Below are 23,825 nucleotides of genomic sequence, written 5' to 3'. Positions count from 1 at the left end.
GTACGAGAATTATCTTTCATGTACAGTTACAGTGTCTCCTATGAGTTTTCCTATGCTATAAGTAAGAAAAAAAATTGAAGCTAATGATACCGAAAATAGATTAATAGATCAAATGCATTTTTTGAAGACTTATTGTACATATTCTGTTTTGTTCAGTAATTATAGGTCAAGTCTAATTACAGCAACCAAAACAGATTATCAGACTCTTGCTGAGTTGAAATTTTATTACATAAATGACCAGTGGTTTTGACTTTTAGTAATGTGGGGGTTACTTTAAAACTTAAAAAAAAGAAAAAAAAAAACATTCCAGTGGTTTTGGTAATTGGGTTGGGCCTATAAATATAGAACAAATTCAGGGATTATTTAAAAATGTTTGTGTTACTACTGATATATACTGGTATTTTTTCCTTTTCTGAATTATCATGGAATTTATTTTACTAAAAGAACTTATATTTACCTAATATTAATACAAGATGTTGAGAAAGGAATGTGTTGAATTTTAAAAGATTGGCAAATTTTATCTAGATTTTTGAAAAAATATGAAGTGTTTGGATGAATATGGATAGGAAAATTCGGAAAATAGACAACATTTACACATATGTAACCATAGTTAGTGTCAGCTTTTAAAACTTTCTTTGTAAAACAATACTAGAATTTTCCTATAAATTGTTAATCTTGAAAGCTGCTACATAAGTGCCTGGCAGGTGCAAAATGGAAAAATCATAAAATTGCAGTGTCAATTAAAAAATTTCAAGCAACACTACATTATTTCTTAAAACTTCCTCTTATCCTTTATGGGGGTGGGAACTCACTTGTAGAAAATATTTATTCTTCATATTAAGTGTTGGGACACAGTACAGCCACAGAGCTATACAGTAATTGTGTCCAGGTCGGGAGCAAGTTGAAAACAGAAGTGAACAAAATAATAGCGACGACATATCTTTTAGCTTGTATTAATAGTTTTTTAGGTAGAGGTTAGATAGCTTTAGCATTGAAATATATACTCTTTTCTGCTTAATTTTGGAGCACGTTGTAGCCGAGGTGCTGCTGAATTTGTGCTCAGGTTGGGAGCGTATTGAAAAAAAATGTATATAATAAAAGAAACAAAAAAAGAAAAATTATCAAAAAAATCCACAAAACTAGAAAAGGAAAAAAATAACAAATAACAAAAATAGTTCCTGCCGGGCGGTGGTGGCGCACGCCTTTAATCCCAGCACTTGGGAGGCAGAGGCAGGCGGATCTCTGTGAGTTCGAGACCAGCCTGGTCTACAAGAGCTAGTTCCAGGACAGGCTCCAAAGCCACAGAGAAACCCTGTCTCGAAAAACCAAAAAAAAAAAAAAAAAAAAAAGAAAAAAAAATAGTTCCTAACACTTACATTATTGTTTACTGCTTTTGAAGTGCTATAAGTTTAAAAATACTATGCTATTTTAATAAACATTTTTTAGTATAATTCAATTAGAAATTGAAATTTTATCTGGGACAGGATTGAATTAAAGAAAAACGCATAACTTTGTAAAAATACAAAACAAATTTTTACAAAACAAATAAGCACCCCCAAACTTAGGGCATAAAGTTTTGTGCATCTATAGCATTTAACAAGTGCTACAATTATCAGATGATGCCTTGGATCATGCATCTAGGAGACTGCTAAATTGGTGTCAAGTTTGAGAGGGAATGAATAAAACATTTAAAATTTATGAAAATAAAAGACTCCTTGTAACTCAAATAACAGAAACAAAATCTTTAAATTTTTAATTTTTCTGATGCATAGTAGATTTGCCTTAAATATGCATCAGTCTATTTAAAAATATGTAGAAAATATGGCAATTAATGTCCAGAATTTTAAACTAAACTTCCAAGAATAACCTACCTTGTATATTGCTGAACTTGTGTCAGAGAGTGGTTAAATTAAATTAAAAATGTTAAAAATTCTAAAACTGAGCAAATTCTTGAAATTCCTTAACTAGTTTTTCTGTCTGGTGATATGGAGGCTTAAAAAATTAAATAAAAAATTAAAGTAAAAGTCAGTGAACACAATGCAACTTTAAAGAGTGCTGAGTTGGGACTTGTGTTAGGAACTAGCTGGAAAAAAAGTTTCTAAAACAATAGAACAATAGTAAAAATGAATTCATGATTTAAAGTCCTAAAAATAACTATGTATTATATTGTCTTGAAAAGAAAGGTAATAGTTGGAATACATACAGCTGTAGGCTTAGTTAGACAAAAGTAGGTTAGGTTAGATGAAGTTCAGTTTTTAGGTTAATGTTGTAAGGTCAAATTAGTAATCAAAGTATGAAAACTTGTTTGTTTCCTTCAGTATTCTTTCTCTTTTTTGTAATATTGAACTATATGTGAACTCTACTCTTAGCTGTTAAAATTCTGGAATTTAAGGATTATAATATTAAATCATTGAATTGGATGTTAACTGAATTGACACAAAATACATTTTAAAATAATTTGTATAATTTCCATGTTTAAGTTGCTTACTCTTTTGTATTTAACTTTATTTTGGTTAATTTCCATTTTATAATTAATATAACTTGCTAGTCATAAAAATGGTAATAAGAATAATGTAACTCATAAATTGTAGTGCATACCTAAATGTAAAATTGAATTGATTTTCCATTTACAGATACAGGTACTCCTTCAGCTGTAATTACAACTTGCATTAAAATGTTTATTAAATGTAATAAAACATATTTGGATTGCCAAGCTACAAAAATAAATAAATAAATAAATAAATTGTACTCTACTTTTGATGAGGATAACATTGAGTTTACAAATTGATGAGGATAACATTGAGTTTACAGATTGCTTTTGATAGGACTGTCATTTTACTGTTAATCTTATTGATTAATGAGCATGGGAGGTCTTTCCATCTTCTAATATCTTTTTCAATTTCTTTCTTCAAAGACTTGAAGTTTTTATCTTTTTTTAAATTTTTTTTTCATGGTTTATTTTTTTATATTTAAAAATTTCCATCTCCTCCCCTCCTCCTCCCCCTTCCCTCCCCTCCTTCTCCCCCTTCCCTCCCCTCCCCTCCACCCATACCTTCCCTCCCTCCCTCTCAAGGCCAAGGAGCCATCAGGGTTCCCTACTCTATGCTAAGACCAAGGTCCTCCCAACTCCCCCCAGGTCCAGGAAGGTGATCGACCAAGCTGAGAAGGCTCCCACAGAGCCCGTCCATGCAGAAGAATCAGAGCCCAGCGCCATTGTCCTTTGCTTCTCAGTCAGCCCCCACTGTTGGCCACATTCAGAGAGATGGGTTTGGTCGCATGATCCATCAGTCCCATTCCAACTGGAGTTGGTGATCTCCCATTAGTTCTGTCCCACCGTCTCCATGAGTGAACGCACCCCTCACGTTCCTGACTTTCTCTCTCATGTTCTCTCTCCTTCTGCTCCTCATCAGGACCTTGGGAGCTCAGTCCTGTGCTCCAATGTGGTGCTCTGTCATTTTCTTCATCTATCGCCAGGTGGAGGTTCTATGGTGATATGCAAGAAATTCATCAGTAAGTATGGCTATAGGAACTGGCCTTTTCAGGCTCCCTCTCCTCAGCTGCCCAAGGAACTAACTGGGGGGCGTCTCCCTGGAAACCTGGGAACCCCTCTAGGGTCAAGTCTCTTGACAACCCTCAGGTGGCTCCCTAAATTAAGATATATGCTTCCCTGCTCCCATATCCACCCTTCCTATATCCCAAGCATCCCATTCCTCCTAGCTCCCCCCATTCTCCCCTTCACGCTTTTCTCTCCCCATCTTCCCTTGGCCCAGTCTCGCCCAACCCTCAAGTTCCCAATTTTTGCCTGGCGATCGTGTCTACTTCCAATATCCAGGAGGATTACTATATCTTCTTTTGGAAGTTCACCTTCTTATTATCTTCTCAAGGATCCTAAATTATAGGCTCGATTTCCTTTAATTATGGCTAGAAACCTATTATGAGTGAGTACATCCCATATTCATCTTTTTGGGTCTGGGTTACCTCACTCAGAATAGTGTTTTCTATTTCCATCCATTTGCCTGCAAAATTCAAGATGTCATTGTTTTTTACCGCTGAGTAGTATTCTAGCATGTATATATTCCACAGTTTCTTCATCCATTCTTCCACTGAAGGGCATCTAGGTTGTTTCCAGGATCTGGCTATTACAAATAATGCTGCTATGAACATAGGTGAAGTCTTTGACTTGCTGGGTTAGAGTTACCCCAAGATATTTTATTTTATTTGAGACTATTGTGAAAGGTGTTGTTTCCCTAACTTCTTAGTCCACTTACCATTTGAATATAGAAATGCTACTGATTTTTGTGATTTAATTTTGTATCCAGCTACTTTGCTTAATATGTTTATCAGCTGTACAAGTTCCCTAAAGGAATTACTAGGGTCACTTATGCATGCTGACACATAATCTGTCAATGAAGATACCTTGACTTCTCTTCTAATTTGTATCCACTTGACCTCCTTCAGTTGTCCTACTCTAGCAAGAACCTCAACTACCATACTGAGTAGATATAGAGAGTGGAAGACCTTGTCTTATTGCTGATTTCAGTGGATTTTACTTTGAGTTTTTCTGTATTCAAGTTGATGTGTGCTATGGGCTTTCTGTAAGCTGTCTGTACTAGGTTTAGGTATGAGCCTTGTGTTTCTAAACTCTCCAGGTCTGTTATTGAGAAAGGGTGTTGGATTTTTGTCAAAGGGCTTTTCTACACCTAATAAGATGATAATGTGGTTTTTGTCTTTCATTTTGTTTATATGGTAGATTGCATTTTTTAAATTTGATTGTAATTGATCATCCCTTTATCTGTGGGCTAAAGCTGACCTGAACATAATGGGTGGTCTTTTTGATGTGTTCTTTGATTCAGTTTGCAAGTGTTTTATTGAGTATCTTTGCATTTATGTTCATAAGGGAAATTGGTCTGTAATTCTCTTCCTCTGTTAAGTTTTCATGTGGTTTAGGTATCAGGATAAATGTGGCCCCATAAACTAAATGGAACAAAGTTCCTTCTGCTTCTATTTAGTGGAATAATTTGAGGAGTCTTGGTGTTAACTCTTCTTTGAAAGTCTGGTAGAAATCTGTACTCAAACCATCTAGTCCTGTACAATTTTTTTTTTGGTTGTGAGGCTTATAATGACTGCTTCTATTTCAGTAGGCAGGTTATGGGACCATTTAAATAGCTTATCTGATTTTGATTTAACTCATAAGTGATATCTATAAAGAAAATTATCCAATTTTAATTTTTTTAGATTTTCCAATATGATAGAATATAGGTTTTAAAGTTTATTTTTCTCTGGATTTCCTCAGTATGTACTGTTATATCCTTTCTTCCTTTTCTGGTTTCATTAATTTGGTTATTTTCTCCTTGTCTTTTAGCTAATTCTGGAAAGGGTTTATCAGTATTACTGATTTTTTTTTCAAAGAACCAGCAATTTGTTTCAATAATTCTTTGTACTGTTCTCTTTGTTACTATTTTATTGATTTCAGCTCTGAGTTTGATTTTTCTTCCTTGCTTTCTGCTCCTTTGTATGTAATTTCTTCTCTTTCTTCTAGAACTTTCAGGTACGCTGTTAAGTTGCTGGTATGAATTCTCTCCAGTTTTTCATATAAGCACTTAGTGCTGTGAACTTACCTCTTAGAATTGCTTTCATCGTGTCCCATAAGATTGGGTATGTTGTGCATTCATTTTCATTAAAATATAAGAGGTCTTTAATTTCTTTCTTGAACCATTTTTCATTCAATAGAGACTTGTTCAGTTTCCATAAGTTTGTAAGTTTTCTTTTGTTTCTTTCCTTCCTGAGATCCAGCTTTAACTAGTAGTGGTTTTATAGAATTCAGGGAGTTACTTCAATTTTCTTTTATCTGTTGAGACTTGCATTGTGTCTGAGTATGTGGTCAGTTTTGGAGATAGTTCCATAAGGTGGAAAGAAAGTATATTCTTTTGTGTTGAGGTGAAATGTTCTGTAAATATCTTTTTTTTTTCCTCATGGTTTATTTTTTTTATATTTAAAAATTTCCATCTCCTTCCCTCCTCCTCCCCCCTTCCTTCCCTCCTCCTCCCCCTTCCCTCCCCTCCTTCTCCCCCTTCCCTCCCCTCCCCTCCACCCATACCTCCCCTCCCTCCCTCTCAAGGCCAAGGAGCCATCAGGGTTCCCCACTCTATGCTAAGACCAAGGTCCTCCCAACTCCCCCCAGGTCCAGGAAGGTGATCGACCAAGCTGAGAAGGCTCCCACAGAGCCCGTCCATGAAGAAGAATCAGAGCCCAGAGCCATTGTCCTTTGCTTCTCAGTCAGCCCCCGCTGTTGGCCACATTCAGAGAGACGGGTTTGGTCGCATGATCCATCAGTCCCATTCCAACTGGAGTTGGTGATCTCCCATTAGTTCTGTCGCACCGTCTCCATGAGTGAACGCACCCCTCTCGTTCCTGACTTTCTCCCTCATGTTCTCGCTCCTTCTGCTCCTCATCAGGACCTTGGGAGCTCAGTCTTTTAGGCCCATTTGGTTTGCCTGTTTGTATTCAGTTTTGTTTTGTTTGTTTTACTTAATTTAATATTGAAAATAGATTTTTGTATAATATATTCTGATTACATTTTTTCCTCTCCCAGTTCCTCCCTGATACTTCCAAGTCCCCTGCCCACTTAAATTCACACCCTTTCTTAGCTTCAAAGGCACTACCATAGAGAAAAAGGATTACAAAAGTAATTTAATCAAAGAGGAACAAGGATCAAGTAAACATCACTATATTAATATCTGACAAGATAAACTTCAGACTCAAACTAATCAGAAAAGAAAAAGATGGATATACCATTCTAGTTGGGGGAAGTGTTTACCAAGAAATCATTACTACATATCCACACCTTTGTCTCATTCTACAGATGTTACTGCACCACATCCCGGGCAGACCCCCCACACACATAAACTTCCCTTTGTAATCTCAGGAGGAACTTTATTTTGATATTAATTTCCCCTCCTTCCTTCCAAACTTTTCTCTACCTCAAGATCCCAAGTACTGAAATTTCAGTCACAAGTCAGGTTTTAGCCAGAAGCACCTTGACTCACTCTGCATGTAGTTTATCTGATGACCTTGTTCTCTATATTAGGAACATGGAAATCTTCTGACTCCTTAAGAACATGTCTGGAAAATGAAGCTCTGTGTGTTGTGGCTGTGCTCCTACTGTGTGCAGAGGAAAACCAAAGACAGAACAACTGAATCAAATGTCAAAAAAAAAAAAAACCAATACATTTAAGTTATGAAATCTAAAAACGAACTCAGAGAATTATGTGTTAAACTTCTGGAGATAATCATATCAGGATATCAAGTTTTACATATTATTTTAAGTATTTTTAATAGGCCACCAAAAAAAAAAAACCATGGAGATGGCTCAGCCAATACAGGCCCTAGCCAAACCTGACTGCCTGAGTTCCCCAAGGACCTAACAGTGGAAGGAAAGAACAGATTCCCAAGGACTGTGTTTCAACCACCACATGCATCCTTAACATTCAAGCACAAACATACCAACACTGTAAACACACACACATACATAAAGTAAAATAAGTAAAAAAGTAAGCCATCAATACATATTTTGAGCTATAAACATATTTTAGTGAATAGAAGCAATTTTAGTAAGGATAACATTACAAATGAAACTATATAGATGTGCTATTATATACTGTTTCCTTATAACATATAAGAAGAATGCAAGTGCCATAAATAAATTATGAAATTATAAATTTCAGTTCACCAAGTTGCAGAGAGTAGCACAAAGATACTTGGAAAATGTGTTCAAAACCCCTGACTCTGCATGTAGTGTAAAAACATCAACTGACTGAAAAAAATCAGTGCTGCTTTACTAAATGTAGCTAATTTTCCACATTAATGCTTAGATGTAATACAGTTCTCATCAATTTGTTATTTCATATGACTCAATAATTTTCTGTGTAATTTTTCATAATGAATTATAAAAATGACACATTAAATACTATAATTTGGATCTAGGCATCAGAGAAATATATGTAGAAAACTACCTTGTGATTCCATCTAATGTGAATAGTAACAGCAGACATTAAGATGCAAACAAAAATGCTGACCAGGCTGCAGACAAAGGGCAAGCTTGACACACTGCTGATGAGAATATAAACTATTCAATCCACTATGGAGCCAAGGAGTATTTAAAAAAATATATAAAAATCTTTCATAATCTCTTCTGAACTGGTGAGTGAATGCGGACCCTGGGGCAACCTGCCCTGGAAGAGAGCACAGACCCCCTACCCCCACGTCCCTCTGCAGGCTTGTGTCTGTTTCTCCCATCCCTGTGTCTCCCAAGCTTTCCCTAGTGATCTCAGGTGTCCTGCTCCAGCTCTAAGGCCATCCACCCAAAGGGGTCAGACTCTGGCCTCCAGGCAGGTCTGAGGATTCCTGCGGAGGGGTGCGGGCTCCTTCAGATTGTGCTGCCAGGTTCGCTGTGTGATATTCCACCAGTTCAGTTCCACCTGAACTGGTGTCCTGCTCCTGTTCTAAGGCCATCCACCCAGAGGAATCAGACTCTGGCCTCCAGGCAGGTCTGGGGATTCCTGCAAGGGAGTGCGGGCTTCTTCAGATTGTGACGCAAGGAATAGGTCCTCCTCTGACAGAGGGGAGATCCAACCAGTTTCAGTCACAGCAAAGATTGGTCTAGGACACCAAACGCCTCCGGGCTCCTTTTGAAGGAAGAGATGGGCAGGCGCCAATGCAGGAGCTCCTCCAACAACATGAAAGGCAACATGACATCACCACAATCCAGACATCCCGAAACAACAAGAATTGAACACCCTACCCCAGAAGATATAGAAGAATCCAACCTTAAACAGTACTTTATGAAAATAATAGAGGACCTTAAACAGGAGGTAAAAAACTGCCATAAAGAAATGGAGTTGACAAACAAAAAGGTAGACGAAATAAATAAATCTCTCAAAGATACCCAAGAAAAACAAGAAAAACAAGAAAAAGCAATCAAACAGGTAAGGGAAACAGTACAAGACCTGAAAAATGAAATGGAGGTATTGAAGAAAACACAATCTGAGGGACGACTGGAAATGGAAACTCTGAGTAAACGAACAGAAACTTCAGAGACAAGTATTTCCAACCGAATACAAGAGATGGAAGAAAGAATCTCGGACTCTGAAGATACTATAGAGGAAATAAACTCACAGATTAAAGAACTAAACAAATCTAACAAATTCTTAACACAAAACATTCAGGAAATCTGGGACACCATGAAAAGACCAAACCTAAGAATAATTGGGGTAGAAGAAGGAGAAGAATTACAACTCAAAGGCCCAGAAAACATATTCAACAAAATTATAGAAGAAAACTTCCCCAACCTAAAGAAGGATGTTCCTATGAAGGTACAAGAAGCCTACAGAACACCAAATAGACTGGATCAAAAGAAAGCATCCCCACGCCATATAATAATCAAAACACAAAACATACAGAATAAAGAACAGATATTAAGAGCTGCAAAGGAAAAAGGTCAAGTAACATATAAAGGGAAACCTATCAGAATTACACCTGATTTCTCAATGGAAACCATGAAAGCCAGAAGAGCTTGGATAGATGTGCTACAGACACTAAGGGAACATGGATGCAAGCCTAGACTACTATACCCAGCAAAGCTTGCATTCACCATTGATGGAGAAAACAAGATATTCCAGGACAAAAACAGATTTAAACAACACGCAGCCACAAATCCAGCCTTGCAGAAAGTAATAGAAGGAAAATCACAAACCAAGGAGTCCAACAACGCCCACAATAACTCAGGCATCTAGCGACACTTCACCAGCACAACTAGAAGAAGGGAAACACACAAACTCTACTACTAAAAATGACTGAAGTTAACAACCACTGGTCATTAATATCACTTAATATCAATGGACTCAATTCACCTATAAAAAGGCACAGGCTAAGAGACTGGATACGAAAACAGAATCCAACATTTTGCTGTTTACAAGAAACATACCTCAACCACAAAGACAGACACCTACTCAGAGTAAAGGGTTGGGAAAAGGTTTATCAAGCAAATGGCCCTAAGAAACAAGCGGGTGTGGCCATACTAATTTCCAACAAAGTTGACTTCAAATTAAAATCAATCAGAAGAGATGGAAAGGGACACTTTATACTCATAACAGGAAAAATCCATCAGAATGAAGTCTCAATCCTGAATATCTATGCCCCTAATATAAAAGCTCCCACTTATGTAAAAGAAACACTTCTAGAGCTCAAGGCAGCCATCAAACCACACACACTAATAGTTGGAGACTTCAACACTCCTCTCTCACCAATGGACAGGTCAATCAGACAGAAACCTAACAGAGAATTGAAAGACTTAATGGAGGTAATGAACCAAATGGACTTAACAGACATCTATAGAACATTCCACCCAAATAGGAAAGAATATACCTTCTTCTCTGCGGCTCATGGAACCTTTTCGAAAATTGACCATATACTTGGTAACAAAGCAAACTTCCACAGTTACAAAAAAATATTAGTAACCACCTGTGTCTTATCGGATCACCATGGATTAAAATTAGAATTCAACAACAATGCTACCCCCAGAAAGCCCACAAACTCATGGAAACTGAACAGTCAACTAGTGACCCACACCTGGGTCAAGGAAGAAATAAAGAAAGAAATTAAAGTCTTTCTTGAATTTAATGAAAACAAAGACACAACATACTCAAACCTATGGGACACAATGAAAGCAGTGCTAAGAGGAAAATTCAGAGCACTAAGTGCCCACTTAAAGAAAACGGAGAAAGCGCTCATTGGTGACTTAACAGCACACCTGAAAGCTCTGGAAAAAAAAGAAGCAGACTCACCTAGGAGAAGTAGAAGACTGGAAATAATCAAACTGAGGGAAGAAATCAACAAAATAGAAACACAGAAAACAATCCAAAGAATCAATGAAACAAGAAGCTGGTTCTTGGAGAAAATCAACAAGATTGACAAACCCTTAGCCAAACAAATCAAACGGCAGAGGGAGAACACGCAAATTAATAAGATCAGAAATGAAAAGGGGGACATAGCCACAGACACAGAGGAAATTCAGAGAATCATTAGATCTTACTACAAAAGCCTGTATGCCACAAAATTGGAAAATGTAAAAGAAATGGACAGTTTTTTAGATAAATACCATATACCAAAGTTAAACCAGGACCAGGTAAATGCTCTAAATCGTCCTGTCAGTCGCGAAGAATTAGAAACTGTTATCAGAAACCTCCCTACCAAAAAGAGCCCAGGACCAGATGGTTTCAATGCGGAATTCTACCAGAACTTCCAAGAAGACCTAATACCTACACTCCTTAAGGTATTTCATAATATAGAAACACAAGAGTCACTGCCAAATTCCTTCTATGAAGCTACAGTTACCCTGATACCTAAACCACACAAAGACTCAACCAAGAAAGAGAATTACAGGCCAATCTCACTCATGAACATTGACGCAAAGATTCTCAATAAAATACTGGCAAACCGAATCCAAGAACACATTAGAAAAATTATCCATTACGATCAAGTAGGCTTCATCCCAGAGATGCAGGGCTGGTTCAACATACGAAAATCTATCAATGTAATCCATCATATAAATAAACTGAAGGAAAAAAACCATATGATCATCTCATTAGATGCTGAAAAAGCATTTGACAAAATTCAGCACCCTTTTATGATAAAAGTTATGGAGAGATTAGGGATACAAGGGTCATTCCTAAATATAATAAAAGCTATTTACAGCAAGCCGACAGCTAACATCAAATTAAACGGAGAGAAACTCAAGGCTATCCCACTAAATTCAGGAACACGACAAGGCTGTCCACTCTCTCCTTATCTCTTCAATATAGTGCTTGAAGTTCTAGCAATAGCAATAAGACAACATAAGGGAATCAAGGGGATTCAATTTGGAAAGAAAGAAGTTAAACTTTCATTATTTGCAGATGATATGATAGTATACATAAGCGACCCCAAAAACTCCACCAAAGAACTCCTACAGCTGATAAACTCCTTCAGTAACGTGGCAGGTTACAAGATCAACTCCAAAAAATCAGTCGCCCTCCTATACACAAAGGATAAGGAAGCAGAGAGGGAAATCAGAGAAGTATCACCTTTCACAATAGCCACAAATAGCATAAGATATCTGGGAGTATCTCTAACCAAGGAAGTGAAGGATTTATTTGACAAGAACTTTAAGTCTTTGAAGAAAGAAATTGAAGAGGATACCAGAAAATGGAAGGATCTCCCCTGCTCGTGGATTGGGAGGATCAACATAGTAAAAATGGCAATTCTACCAAAAGCAATCTATAGATTCAATGCAATCCCAATCAAGGTCCCATTAAAATTCTTCACAGAGATTGAGAGGACAATAATCAACTTTATATGGAAAAACAAAAAACCCAGGATAGCCAAAAAAATCTTATACAATAAAGGTTCTTCTGGAGGCATTACCATCCCTGACTTCAAACTCTATTACAAAGCTACAGTATTGAAAACAGCTTGGTATTGGCATAAAAACAGAGAAGTTGACCAATGGAATCGTATAGAAGACCCGGATCTTAAACCACAAACCTATGAACACCTGATTTTTGATAAAGGAGCCAAAAGTACACAATGGAAGAAAGAGAGCATCTTCAACAAATGGTGCTGGCATAACTGGATGTCAACCTGTAGAAGAATGAAAGTAGATCCATATCTATCACCATGCACAAAACTCAAGTCCAAATGGATTAAAGACCTCAATATTAATTTGAACACATTGAGCTTGATAGAGGAGAAAGTGGGAAGTACTCTACAACAAATGGGCACAGGGAACCGTTTCCTACGCATAACCCCAGCTGCACAGACTTTAAGGGCAACATTGAATAAATGGGACCTCCTGAAGTTGAGCAGCTTCTGTAAAGCAAAGGACATTGTCACTAAGACACAAAGACAGCCTACTGACTGGGAAAAGATCTTCACCAACCCTGCAACTGACAAAGGTCTGATCTCTAAAATATATAAGGAACTCAAGAGACTAGACGGTAAAATGCCAATTAACCCAATTAAAAAATGGGGTGCTGAACTGAACAGAGAATTCTCAACAGAAGAAGTTCGAATGGCCAAAAGACACTTAACGTCATGCTCAACCTCCCTAGCTATCAGGGAAATGCAAATCAAAACAACTTTGAGATATCATCTTACACCTGTCAGATTGGCTAAAATCCAAAACACCAATAATAACCTTTGCTGGAGAGGTTGTGGGGTAAGGGGTACACTCATCCATTGCTGGTGGGAATGCACACTTGTGCAACCACTTTGGAAAGCAGTGTGGCGGTTTCTCAGGAAATTCCGGATCAACCTACCCCAGGACCCAGCAATTCCACTATTGGGAATCTACCCAAGAGATGCCCAATCATACAACAAAAGCATATGCTCATCTATGTTCATAGCAGCATTATTTGTAATAGCCAGATCCTGGAAACAACCTAGATGCCCTTCAGTGGAAGAATGGATGAAGAAACTGTGGAATATATACATGCTAGAATACTACTCAGCGGTAAAAAACAATGACATCTTGAATTTTGCAGGCAAATGGATGGAAATAGAAAACACTATTCTGAGTGAGGTAACCCAGACCCAAAAAGATGAATATGGGATGTACTCATTCATAATCGGTTTCTAGCCATAATTAAAGGACATCGAGCCTATAAATTTGGGATCCTTGAGAAGATAATAAGAAGGTGAACTCCCAAAAAAAGATATAGTAATCCTCCTGGATATTGGAAGTAGACACGATCGCCAGGCAAAATTGGGAACTTGAGGGTTGGGCAAGACTGGGCCAAGGGAAGATGGGGAGAGAAAAGTGTGAAGGGGAGATCAGGGGGAGCTCGGAGGAATGGGGTGCTTGGGATATAGGAAGGGTGGATATGGGAGCAGGGAAGCATATATCTTAATTTAAGGAGCTACCTGAGTGTTGTCAAGAGACTTGACCCTAGAGGGGTTCCCAGGTTTCCAGGGAGACGCCCCCAGTTAGTTCCTTGGGCAGCTGAGGAGAGGGAGCCTGAAAAGGCCAGTTCCTATAGCCTTACTGATGAATTTCTTGCATATCACCATAGAACCTCCACCTGACGATAGATGAAGAAAATGACAGAGCCCCACATTGGAGCACCGGACTGAGCTCCCAAGGTCCTGATGAGGAGCAGAAGGAGAGAGAACATGAGAGAGAAAGTCAGGACCGTGAGGGAACCTCCAGCTGGCGACAGATGGGGAAGGTGACTGAGCCCCACATTGGAGCACTGGACTGAGCTCCCAAGGTACTGATGAGGAGCAGAAGGAGCGAGAACATGAGGGAGAAAGTCAGGAACGAGAGGGGTGCGTTCACTCATGGAGATGGTGGGACAGAACTAATGGGAGATCACCAACTCCAGTTGGAATGGGACTGATGGATCATGCGACCAAACCCGTCTCTCTGAATGTGGCCAACAGTGGGGGCTGACTGAGAAGCAAAGGACAATGGCTCTGGGCTCTGATTCTTCTGCATGGACGGGCTCTGTGGGAGCCTTCTCAGCTTGGTCGATCACCTTCCTGGACCTGGGGGGAGTTGGGAGGACCTTGGTCTTAGCATAGAGTGGGGAACCCTGATGGCTCCTTGGCCTTGAGAGGGAGGGAGGGGAGGTATGGGTGGAGGGGAGGAGAGGGAAGGGGGAGAAGGAGGGGCGGGAAGGGGGAGGAGGAGGGGAGGGAGGGGGGAGGAGGAGGGAAGGAGATGGAAATTTTTAAATATAAAAAAATAAACCATGAGGAAAATAAAAGTTTTAAAATTCTTGCCAGACATGTCTTTCACTTTTTTGGTTAGAGTTACCCCAAAATATTTTATGTTGTTTGTGGCTATTGTAAAGTGTGATCTTTCTCTGATTTCTTTCTTGGCCCATTTATCATCTGTGTAAAGGAGGGACTACAGAATTTTTTAAGTTAATCTTGTATCCTGATAAATTACTGAAGGTATTTATGAGTTGTATAAGTCCCTGGTAGAGTTTTTGTCATCACTTATATATGCTGTCATATCATCAGGAAATAATGAAAGTTTGACTTCTTCTTTTCCAATTTGTATTCCCTTTATCTCCTTTTGTTGTCTTATTGCTATAGCTAGGATTTCAAGTACCATGTGGAATAAATATGGAAAGAGTGGAAAAAAATCTTTCATAATCTCTCATAATGACCCAGGTATAATACTCCTAGGCAGTCAAAGAACTCCAGGCCAATATATCATAGATTTTTTTCATTCCGGTACTTCGAACAGCTATGTCCATAACAGGCAAACCATGGAGCCAGCCCTGGTGTTCAGCAGGAGATTAGATAAGGAAAATGTTTTATACATGCCCAAGGAATAGTACCCAACCAGAGTGAAGAATGAGATTGTGTCAATTTGCAGAAAAATAGAATCATATGGAGATAACCATATAAGTGAATCAAGTCAATGCCAGAAAGACAAATATCAGATGCTTTCTCTCATTGGTAGCTCCTAGATTCTGTATACATGAAGTCATGTTTGCATATATGTCATCAAAGCAGAAGCAGAGCAGTCTAGGGAGCAAATAATAGAAAGAAGATATAAGAAGAGGGCAGGGGGCTCTCGGGGGACTATGTTCAGTACATACATGTGTGAATACTTTATTTAAAAGAATTCTTCTGAGACTTAAGCAATCCTATCAGGAATCAGGCGGTGGAGAGTTGAAGTCTGACTGATCTCTATGTTTCTGGATTCTGCTCTTATTGATATGTTAGCTTTAAGTATCTGTATAGCTTTCTGATCTCAAATTTCAACCCCCCAGTGGCTTCTCTTCCTGACCCCATGGAGAAGTCATTTTCTTTCCCTGCCAACGGGAGTCAGAAGCATCTGGAAGCTGACCATAATGAGTTCAAATGGAAAAGTTGTAAGTCATAAGAGCACATGGCATGCTCAAGGACTCACCTTGGTCCACAAGAATGCCTAGTGAGGTAAGGATTGCACAGTAACTTCTTTACGTCGTGGGAGAGCATCTGGCTAGAGGAGGGAGTGAGGACTTTGCTTATAGCAGCCAGTAACTTACGCAGGCTTGTGTAAAATTTCTTTGGGCTGACGAACACCTTCGGATTTGTGGTTCCCTTTCAGACTACATTGGCCATACAAACAATAGTAGCTATTCTTTGGTATATCTTTGATAAAAACTGAGAAGGAACTGCAATTTTTTTCTAAGAACAAATGGAACATGACTTTTCTTTTCTTTTCCTAGAAGACTGACAAGGATGGGAATAAGCTGTATCAGCACATATACTGAGCAGATCTCACAGGTCTGTGATAGCCAAGCAATGTTTTCTCCTTCTCAAAGCGTTCTTGCATCTGTTATGTCTTTTTATTTGCTAATCCTGCTCTGCATTGTTTTAGGTATAATGTAGAGATTAAAGTTTTGTAAATGTTTTAAAATCCCAGGTTTGTAATTTTATGGTATAACAGCTTTGAATAAGCTAACTGTAATTACTTATTTGTGACTTTTCAATAATACTATTTCCCCCATTTTTTATATTGACAAGTATATATTATGGTTCATAAATATCATTTCCTAGAGTTGTCTATGTCATAAGTAGGATTACCAATCACCAAATATTAAAACCAAAAATAAAATGGGAGAAAGAAAGTAGTATCTAATAGATGCTCTATTTGATTGTCTTTATATCATTCATGTTAAAAGATGTGTCAAAGATTCATGATTTTCCAACATCATACCTCATTGGTTTTATTTGTAACCAAAGCATATCTAAATTTATTCTATGCTACCAAGCTTTTCCATCAGGCAGTCAGAAAAAAATCAGTAAAGAGTTATGGAATTCAACTGTGTTGGAGAACAATCCTTCAACATATTTAAAATTTAATGCTATAATCATTAATGCAGAAATTGTTGCTGCAATATAGTTTGAGATTTCTTCAGGAGGTGCATGGTTTTTGACCATAAATAACTTCTCATCTTAATATTATATGAAATTATGTACTTTGTCACCTGTCCCTTTCTTTTTCCCTATTGATTCATTATAAAATGGCAAAGGAAAAGTATTATTTAATCAATAATAATCTCTGATATATTAAGTGAGAAACTACTAGCCAAATATAAAACACAATATAACAAAATGTAGAAGGTAGGTAAGTGCCATATCATAAGGACATCAGGAACAAGTGTCAATGATAGTTTAAGAAAGCTAGAAAACCATAGCAAAGGTGATATGTTGAATAGAGTCTTCAACTCTGCTCAGAAGTTATTAAACATTTCATGTATGGGTAATCCCACCAAGAACAAATGGCGTGTGGTCATTGATTTCATAGATTGAAGACTAGACAATTATGTATACAAAGAGGAGGAAAGAAATGCATTTCAAGTGGTAGCTAGATTTCTTAACATTTTGAAATACAGGAAACCCCATTTTATGCATAGTACCTTGTTTTGCGGTTTCTTTCTGATTATTATAAGCATAAGTTTCCATTGCTTACTTACTTTTTATAATGCCACAGGGAAACAAGCTAGCAATGAATATGTTGTTACTGTTTAAAAAGATAAGCATAATAATAAAAGAAAATTATACATAATCTTTGTTCCCTTTATAATCCATCACTCACTTCAGAGTGCTAAATTGGATACATACCCATATAGATTATGTTTCTTTGTTTATAAAGCACTTAGTATAAATGTGCTTGTATTTTATATATAGGTATATATACATACATATATGTATATATATACACACACATCCATATGTGTTAAAGTTTGTGTGTATACCCCAGTAACATTGGAAAACTAATGCTTATTTTATATGATGTTTATATAAGTTTATAGAGCATGTACTATTAAATTACCCTGAGTTATAATATAAAATTGTGATTAAATATAGTTATCTTATAGTGGAATATTATGAATAATTCAATATCATTTACTATAGATAGTATCATAATAATGACTTAGTGCTTATACTTTTATGTTTACACATATAACTGATAGAGTTTCAATTCATTAGGCTATTCTGCTGAAATATTATTTTAACAATAATGGGTAACTTATTTTCTGTGTTTTTATTAAAATATTTAGTATTAATCTTGGCACTCTGTGATTTATTTTATTTTCATTTTCAATTTAATGATTAAAGCGAGGGTGAAATTCATTTTAAGCATAATTATTGCACATTTGCAAACATTATAGTTTGGACTTTTTTCTTCCTTAACCTACTCCTACTTTCTACTGAGAAAAATGTTTACACTGTATAAAGGGAAGAAAAAATAGCAAAGGAGAAATTTTAAATATACCCAGTGTGTGTGTGTGTGTTCTTGTGTGTGTTCTTTTTAAAATTCTGGCTTGTTTTTGTTCATTTCTTTATTTACCTGTTTTCTTTCTAAGAAGAGAGAAAGAAAGGGCAGAGAGTAGAGTTGGGGAAGTGAGAAGAATAGGAAGAAATTGGAAGGGAGGAAATCTTGATCAGAAAATAATTGGAATATTTTCAATAAAAAAGAATATTAAAAGCCCTAAATATAGAACAAAATATACAGGATTTAATTTTAATAAAATTTAGGAAGCCAAATAAAAATACATTGTTCTGGAGGTTCACATATAAACTTAACCCCAGAGCAACAGAAGGCTAAGACTGAGAGAGTGTAGTTACCCTGTGTCTGTTAGTTGCACTAAGTATTCCTGATTGAGCGGGTGCATTGAAAAGGGGTTTATTAGAAAGAAGATCTAAGTTTTAGGGTCTATTCTTTATGACATTCCAAAATAGTGACATCAATCATAATCCATCAATAACAGTGACAGGGGTGCATCTTTATGCTGTACATAAAATTATATCCATATTTCTGTTGCTAACAACATCATTACAGTACCATATAATTAATTAAGGTAATTTATCAGTGGGATTTGGCATGAAGATTCTGAAATCAATGTCTGAATTTGTTATGTATCAACTGTTTATATCTATGCAATTGGCTTAATCAACACTCATGAATGACATTTACATTCCATAGTATATGAATTTTTCTCAGGGAAAAAACATGACTCTTTACTATCTATTGAGAAAAAGGAAATATTAACTTTTATATCATTACATAAGTTTTAAATAATCTGTTTTTTTAGATTCTGCTGTTCAATATTTGCTGTGATTCACAAATGCCATGACCTAGACATTCACATACATGTGCCCAGTTCTTCTAAGCCCCAAAGAATATATATCCCTGTAGTCACTGTAAGTAAAATAGTACACTAAGTAACTCTTTGGACAGGAAATGTCATAAACAGGCTAAGAGTCTGAAATACTGTTTTTTGTTTTTTGGGTTTTTGTTTGTTTGTTTGTTTTTGTTTTTTTTGGGGGGGGGGGTTCGAAACAAGGTTTCTCTGTAGCTTTGGAGCCTGTCCTGGAACTAGTACTTATACACCAGTCTGGCCTCAAACTCACAGAGATCCGCCTGTCTCTGCCTCCCAAGTGTTAGGATTAAAGGCGTGCGTCACCACCAATTCATTATTAATGATCAGACTTCTATGAACTTTCCAGTTCAGTCATTGTTGGATAAGGGCTTAAGGGTTGATTAATAAAAATACATAATAAAAACACTCTATGATGTATAAATACATATTATAATAAATGCAAATGTTTCAGTACACCTTCAATTACTTTTCTTTTTTATTGATTTTATTGAGCTATACATTTTTCTCTGCTCCCATCCCTTCTCGTCCCTCCCCTCCAACCCTCTCCCATGGTCCCCATGCTCCTAATTTACTCAGGAGATCTTGTCTTTTTCTAATTCCCATGAAGATTAGATCCATGCCTCTCTTAGGGTCTTCTTTGTTGTCTAGGTTATCTGAGATTGTAAGATTGTAGGCTGGTTTTCTTTGCTTTAAAAAGTGACCTTAGTAGCATTCTAATAGTCTAAAACAAAACTAATGTGATCAACAAATGGCAATATGATCCTAAACATGATATTAAATGATGCAAGAGAAATGTTCAGTTAGCTGGCAAATTAGAATGGCTTGGATAGAATAGCATGCCTGTAGAGTCAACTTAACGGAGTGAGCGTTGTTTGACTAATATGATATATGAAATGAAATCATAGGAGCTGAGACTGCTAATTCCAATCAAATTAATACAAGAATCATTGCCTAAAAGCTAACAAATTTCTGCAGGCATGAGGCCAAAGCTGTGCCTTGATCATCTTCTAACTCAGTTCTCATCCTAGTCTTGATACCACTTTCAATAATATTCAGGCAGAGGTGAATGAATGTTCTTCCAATCATTTCATAACACTGAAACATTTTCCTAAATATTGGTTTTCTTGTCTCAACAATTTAAGTACTAAATCAACTGGAATTTATGAAAATAGTTACTAACATCTAAAAAACTATAAATTTTGTGTGGAACATCTCCTTTCATGACTCATATAACACTCTAATGTTTATTTTTCTATATCCATGGTGCTCATGTATTCATTAATTTCCAGTTGGTTTTACTTTTTAAGGAAAAATATTAATACAAAATATATATAAATGAAAATAGAGAAGTCAATATATAGAAAAAGCCATTAAGGTTGTTTACTGCATGGAAGATACAATAATTAAATGTATCTCAATGAAGGATTAATACAACTTTTTTAGCTTTCACTGCTAGTAAAATCTAAATTTGAATTTAAGTGATGCTGTTTTCAAGACTGACTATAACTTTAGGTGAGTATACTATATAATGAAATGATTTGTATGTAGATATTTACAAGAATTCCAGTAGATCTGTGGAACATAGCTCCCTACATCTTGACTTCCCTCTTTTAAATATTTATAAATTAATACTATTTCTTTATCTTTTCATTAATTTGTGTTTTTTTGCATTTGTTTTTTTGATACAGTGTTTCTCTGTGTAGTCCTGATTGTCCTGCAACTCACTCTGTAGGCCAGGCTGGCCTCCAACTCAGATTAATACTGTCTTTTTAAAGGTAACATACACATACATTTCACACTTACCATGTTGATATACAATAAGTCTGATGCCCATCCCTCAACCTTCATTCTCATTGGCATTCCTGGGTTGGAGGCAGCACACATGTGGATTTCCATCCCCTTTTGTATGGGCTACATTTTGGCACTAATGGGAAACTGTTCTCTTCTGTTCATCATCAAGACAGACTCCAGCCTCCATGAGCCAATGTACCTCTTCCTCTGCATGTTGGCAGTGGCTGACCTCGTGGTGTGCACTACAGCTGTTCCCAAACTTCTCAGTCTCTTCTGGTTTCATGATGGAGAGATTCCCTTTGCAGCTTGCCTTACTCAGGTCTTCCTAATCCACTCTTGCTCGACCATGGAGTCTGGTTTCCTTGTAGGGATGGCTTTTGACCGTTATGTGGCCATTTGTAACCCATTAAAACACTCAGCTATTTTGACACGCACTGTAACTGGGGCAATGGGCCTGGCTATTGTATTTCGGGGAGTAGCCTTTCTCAGTCTTCACCCTTTTTTGCTACGCTGGCTTCCCTATTGCAGGACAAACATAATTTCCCACACGTACTGTGAGTTCATGGCCCTCATCAAGATTGCCTGTGCTGAGACGAGCATCCGCAGAGCCTACAGCCTCATTGTTGCTTTCCTCACTGGGGGTGTGGACTTCATCTTGATCATTTGTTCTTATGTCCTCATACTCAATACTGTCTTCCACCTTCCTTCCAAGGATGCCAGACTCAAGACTCTGGGCACCTGTGACTCGCATGTCTGTGTCATCTTAGTGTCATATACTCCTGCCTTCTTCTCCTTCCTCAGCCACAGGTTTGGGCACAAAGTGGCTCCACACTTACACATACTTGTTGCCAATATGTATCTTCTTGTGCCACCTATGATGGACCCTATTATTTATGGTGTAAGAACCAAGAAGATAAGAGACGGGTTCAATAAATTGTTTAGTCTTCAAAGAATTTGAACTTTATTTTGTAGTTGAGTAACATCAAAACAGAGCATTGCACTTTTGACCTTACTTGCCTGTATCATTATTAAGACATTTTCTAGGATCAAATGATTGTGTTGTTTTGCTAAGAAGTAGTCTACGCAAATGTCATTTCTGCTTAATGATGCCTAACTAGATTTTTCTGAGAATTTCAGAACTCTTTCAAGATGAAATGTAAGTATTTCAAGATGGGGTCTCATTGTCTTTATTTCAAAATTTTTTAGTTTTTTGTTTGTTTTCTTGCTTGCTTGCTTATTTATAAGTAATTTGTTTGAATGTAAATCTATGCACTGTTTTCATCCAATGCACACACAGTTCAGAAGAGGGATCAGATATTCTGGAATGAGATTTATGGATAGATGTGAGCCACCATGTTGGTGCTAGGAATGATACACAAGCCTCCTTGCTGGAAAAACAGCCTTAACCACTGAGTCATCTCTCGAGTCCCAAGAGTCTCATTATCTTTTTCTTATTTTTTTCAATTTATTTTTAAAAACAACCTTTTCTTATTTTACACACCAATCCTAGTTCCCTCTTCCTCCTCTCCTGCTGTCCTCACCTTCCACCGACCCCATCTCCTTCTACTTCTTACAGAGTGTAAGGCTTCCCTTTGGGAGTCAACAAAGTCTGGCACATCAATTTGATCCAGGACCAAGGCCCTCCCCACTATATCTAGGCTGAGAAAGGTATCCTTCCAAACAGAATGGGCTCTAAAAAGCAAGTTCAAGCAGTGGTTATAAATCCTGGTCCAACTGCCACACAGTTATCACCCACATTCAGAGAGCCTCGTTTGTGTCTATGCAGGTTCCCCAGCTGTCATTCTGGCATCATTGAGTTCCCACCTGTCCAAGTCAGATACTTCTGTGGGTATCCTCATCATGGTCTTGACCTCTTTGTTCGCATTATCACTCTTCTCTCTCTTCTACTGGACCCTGGTAGTTTGGCCCAGTGCTAGCTGTGGATTTCTGCATCTGTTTACATCAATTGCTAAATAAAGTTTCTATGATGACAATTAAGCTAGTCATCAATCTGATTACAGGGGAAGGCCAGTTCAGGTACCCTCTCCACTATTGCTTAGGGTCTTAGCTGGGGATCGTTCTTGTAGATTCCTGGGAATTTCCCTAGTGCCAGGTTTCTTGCTAGCCCCTTAATGGATCCCTCAATCAAGATATCTCTTTCCTTGCTCTCCCTTTATGTTCTTCACCCATCTCAGCCAACCAGCTCCCTCATGTTCTCTTCCCTCTTCCCTTCTCGCATTCCCCCTTCTCTCTTGCCTTCCCTTGTCCCTGCACCCTCATGCTCCCAATTTTCTCAGGAGTTCTTGTCTATTTCCCCTTCCCAGGGGTACAGATATAAACAGATATTTCTCAACAGGAGAATCTCAAATGGCAAAAAAAAAAAATACTTAAGGAACTGCTCAACATCTTTAGCTATCAGGAAAATGCAAATGTAAATGACTCTGAAACACCAGTCAGAATGGCTAAAATCAAAAACAGAAATGATAGCTTAATCTGGAGAGGATGCGGAGTAAAGGGGAACTCTCTTCCATTGCTTGTGGGAGTGCAAACTTGTACAGTCAAATAAGTATGATGGTTTCTCAGAAAATTGGGAATCACTCTACCTCAAGACCCATCAATACAACTCTTGGTCATATACCCAATAGATACTAGCTCATACCAGAAGGACATTTGCTCAACTATGTTCAAGCAGCATTATTTGTAATAGGCAGAACCTAGAAACAATTTAGATGGCCCTTAATTGAAGAATGGATAAAGAAAATGTGGTACTTTTACACAATGGATTACTTCTCAGCAGTGAAACACAATGACATCTTGAAATTTGCATGC

The 23,825-nt window shown here is 37.4% G+C and overlaps 1 protein-coding gene across 1 annotated transcript; it reads left to right on the top strand.

Moving 5' to 3' along the window:
* Positions 1–21,006: 21,006 nt before the first annotated feature.
* LOC119804798 (olfactory receptor 52D1-like) lies at positions 21,007–21,954 on the top strand. Its single transcript, XM_038316490.1, has one exon. It carries the CDS (start codon positions 21,010–21,012, stop codon positions 21,952–21,954), a length of 945 nt encoding a protein of 314 aa, XP_038172418.1. The 5' UTR covers positions 21,007–21,009.
* Positions 21,955–23,825: the final 1,871 nt, after the last annotated feature.

Source organism: Arvicola amphibius, chromosome 1 (genome assembly GCF_903992535.2).
Source record: "Arvicola amphibius chromosome 1, mArvAmp1.2, whole genome shotgun sequence".
Lineage (NCBI taxonomy): Eukaryota > Metazoa > Chordata > Mammalia > Rodentia > Cricetidae > Arvicola > Arvicola amphibius.
The sequence above is the reverse complement of the archived record's forward strand: the minus strand, read 5'-3'. Positions and strand labels throughout refer to the sequence as shown.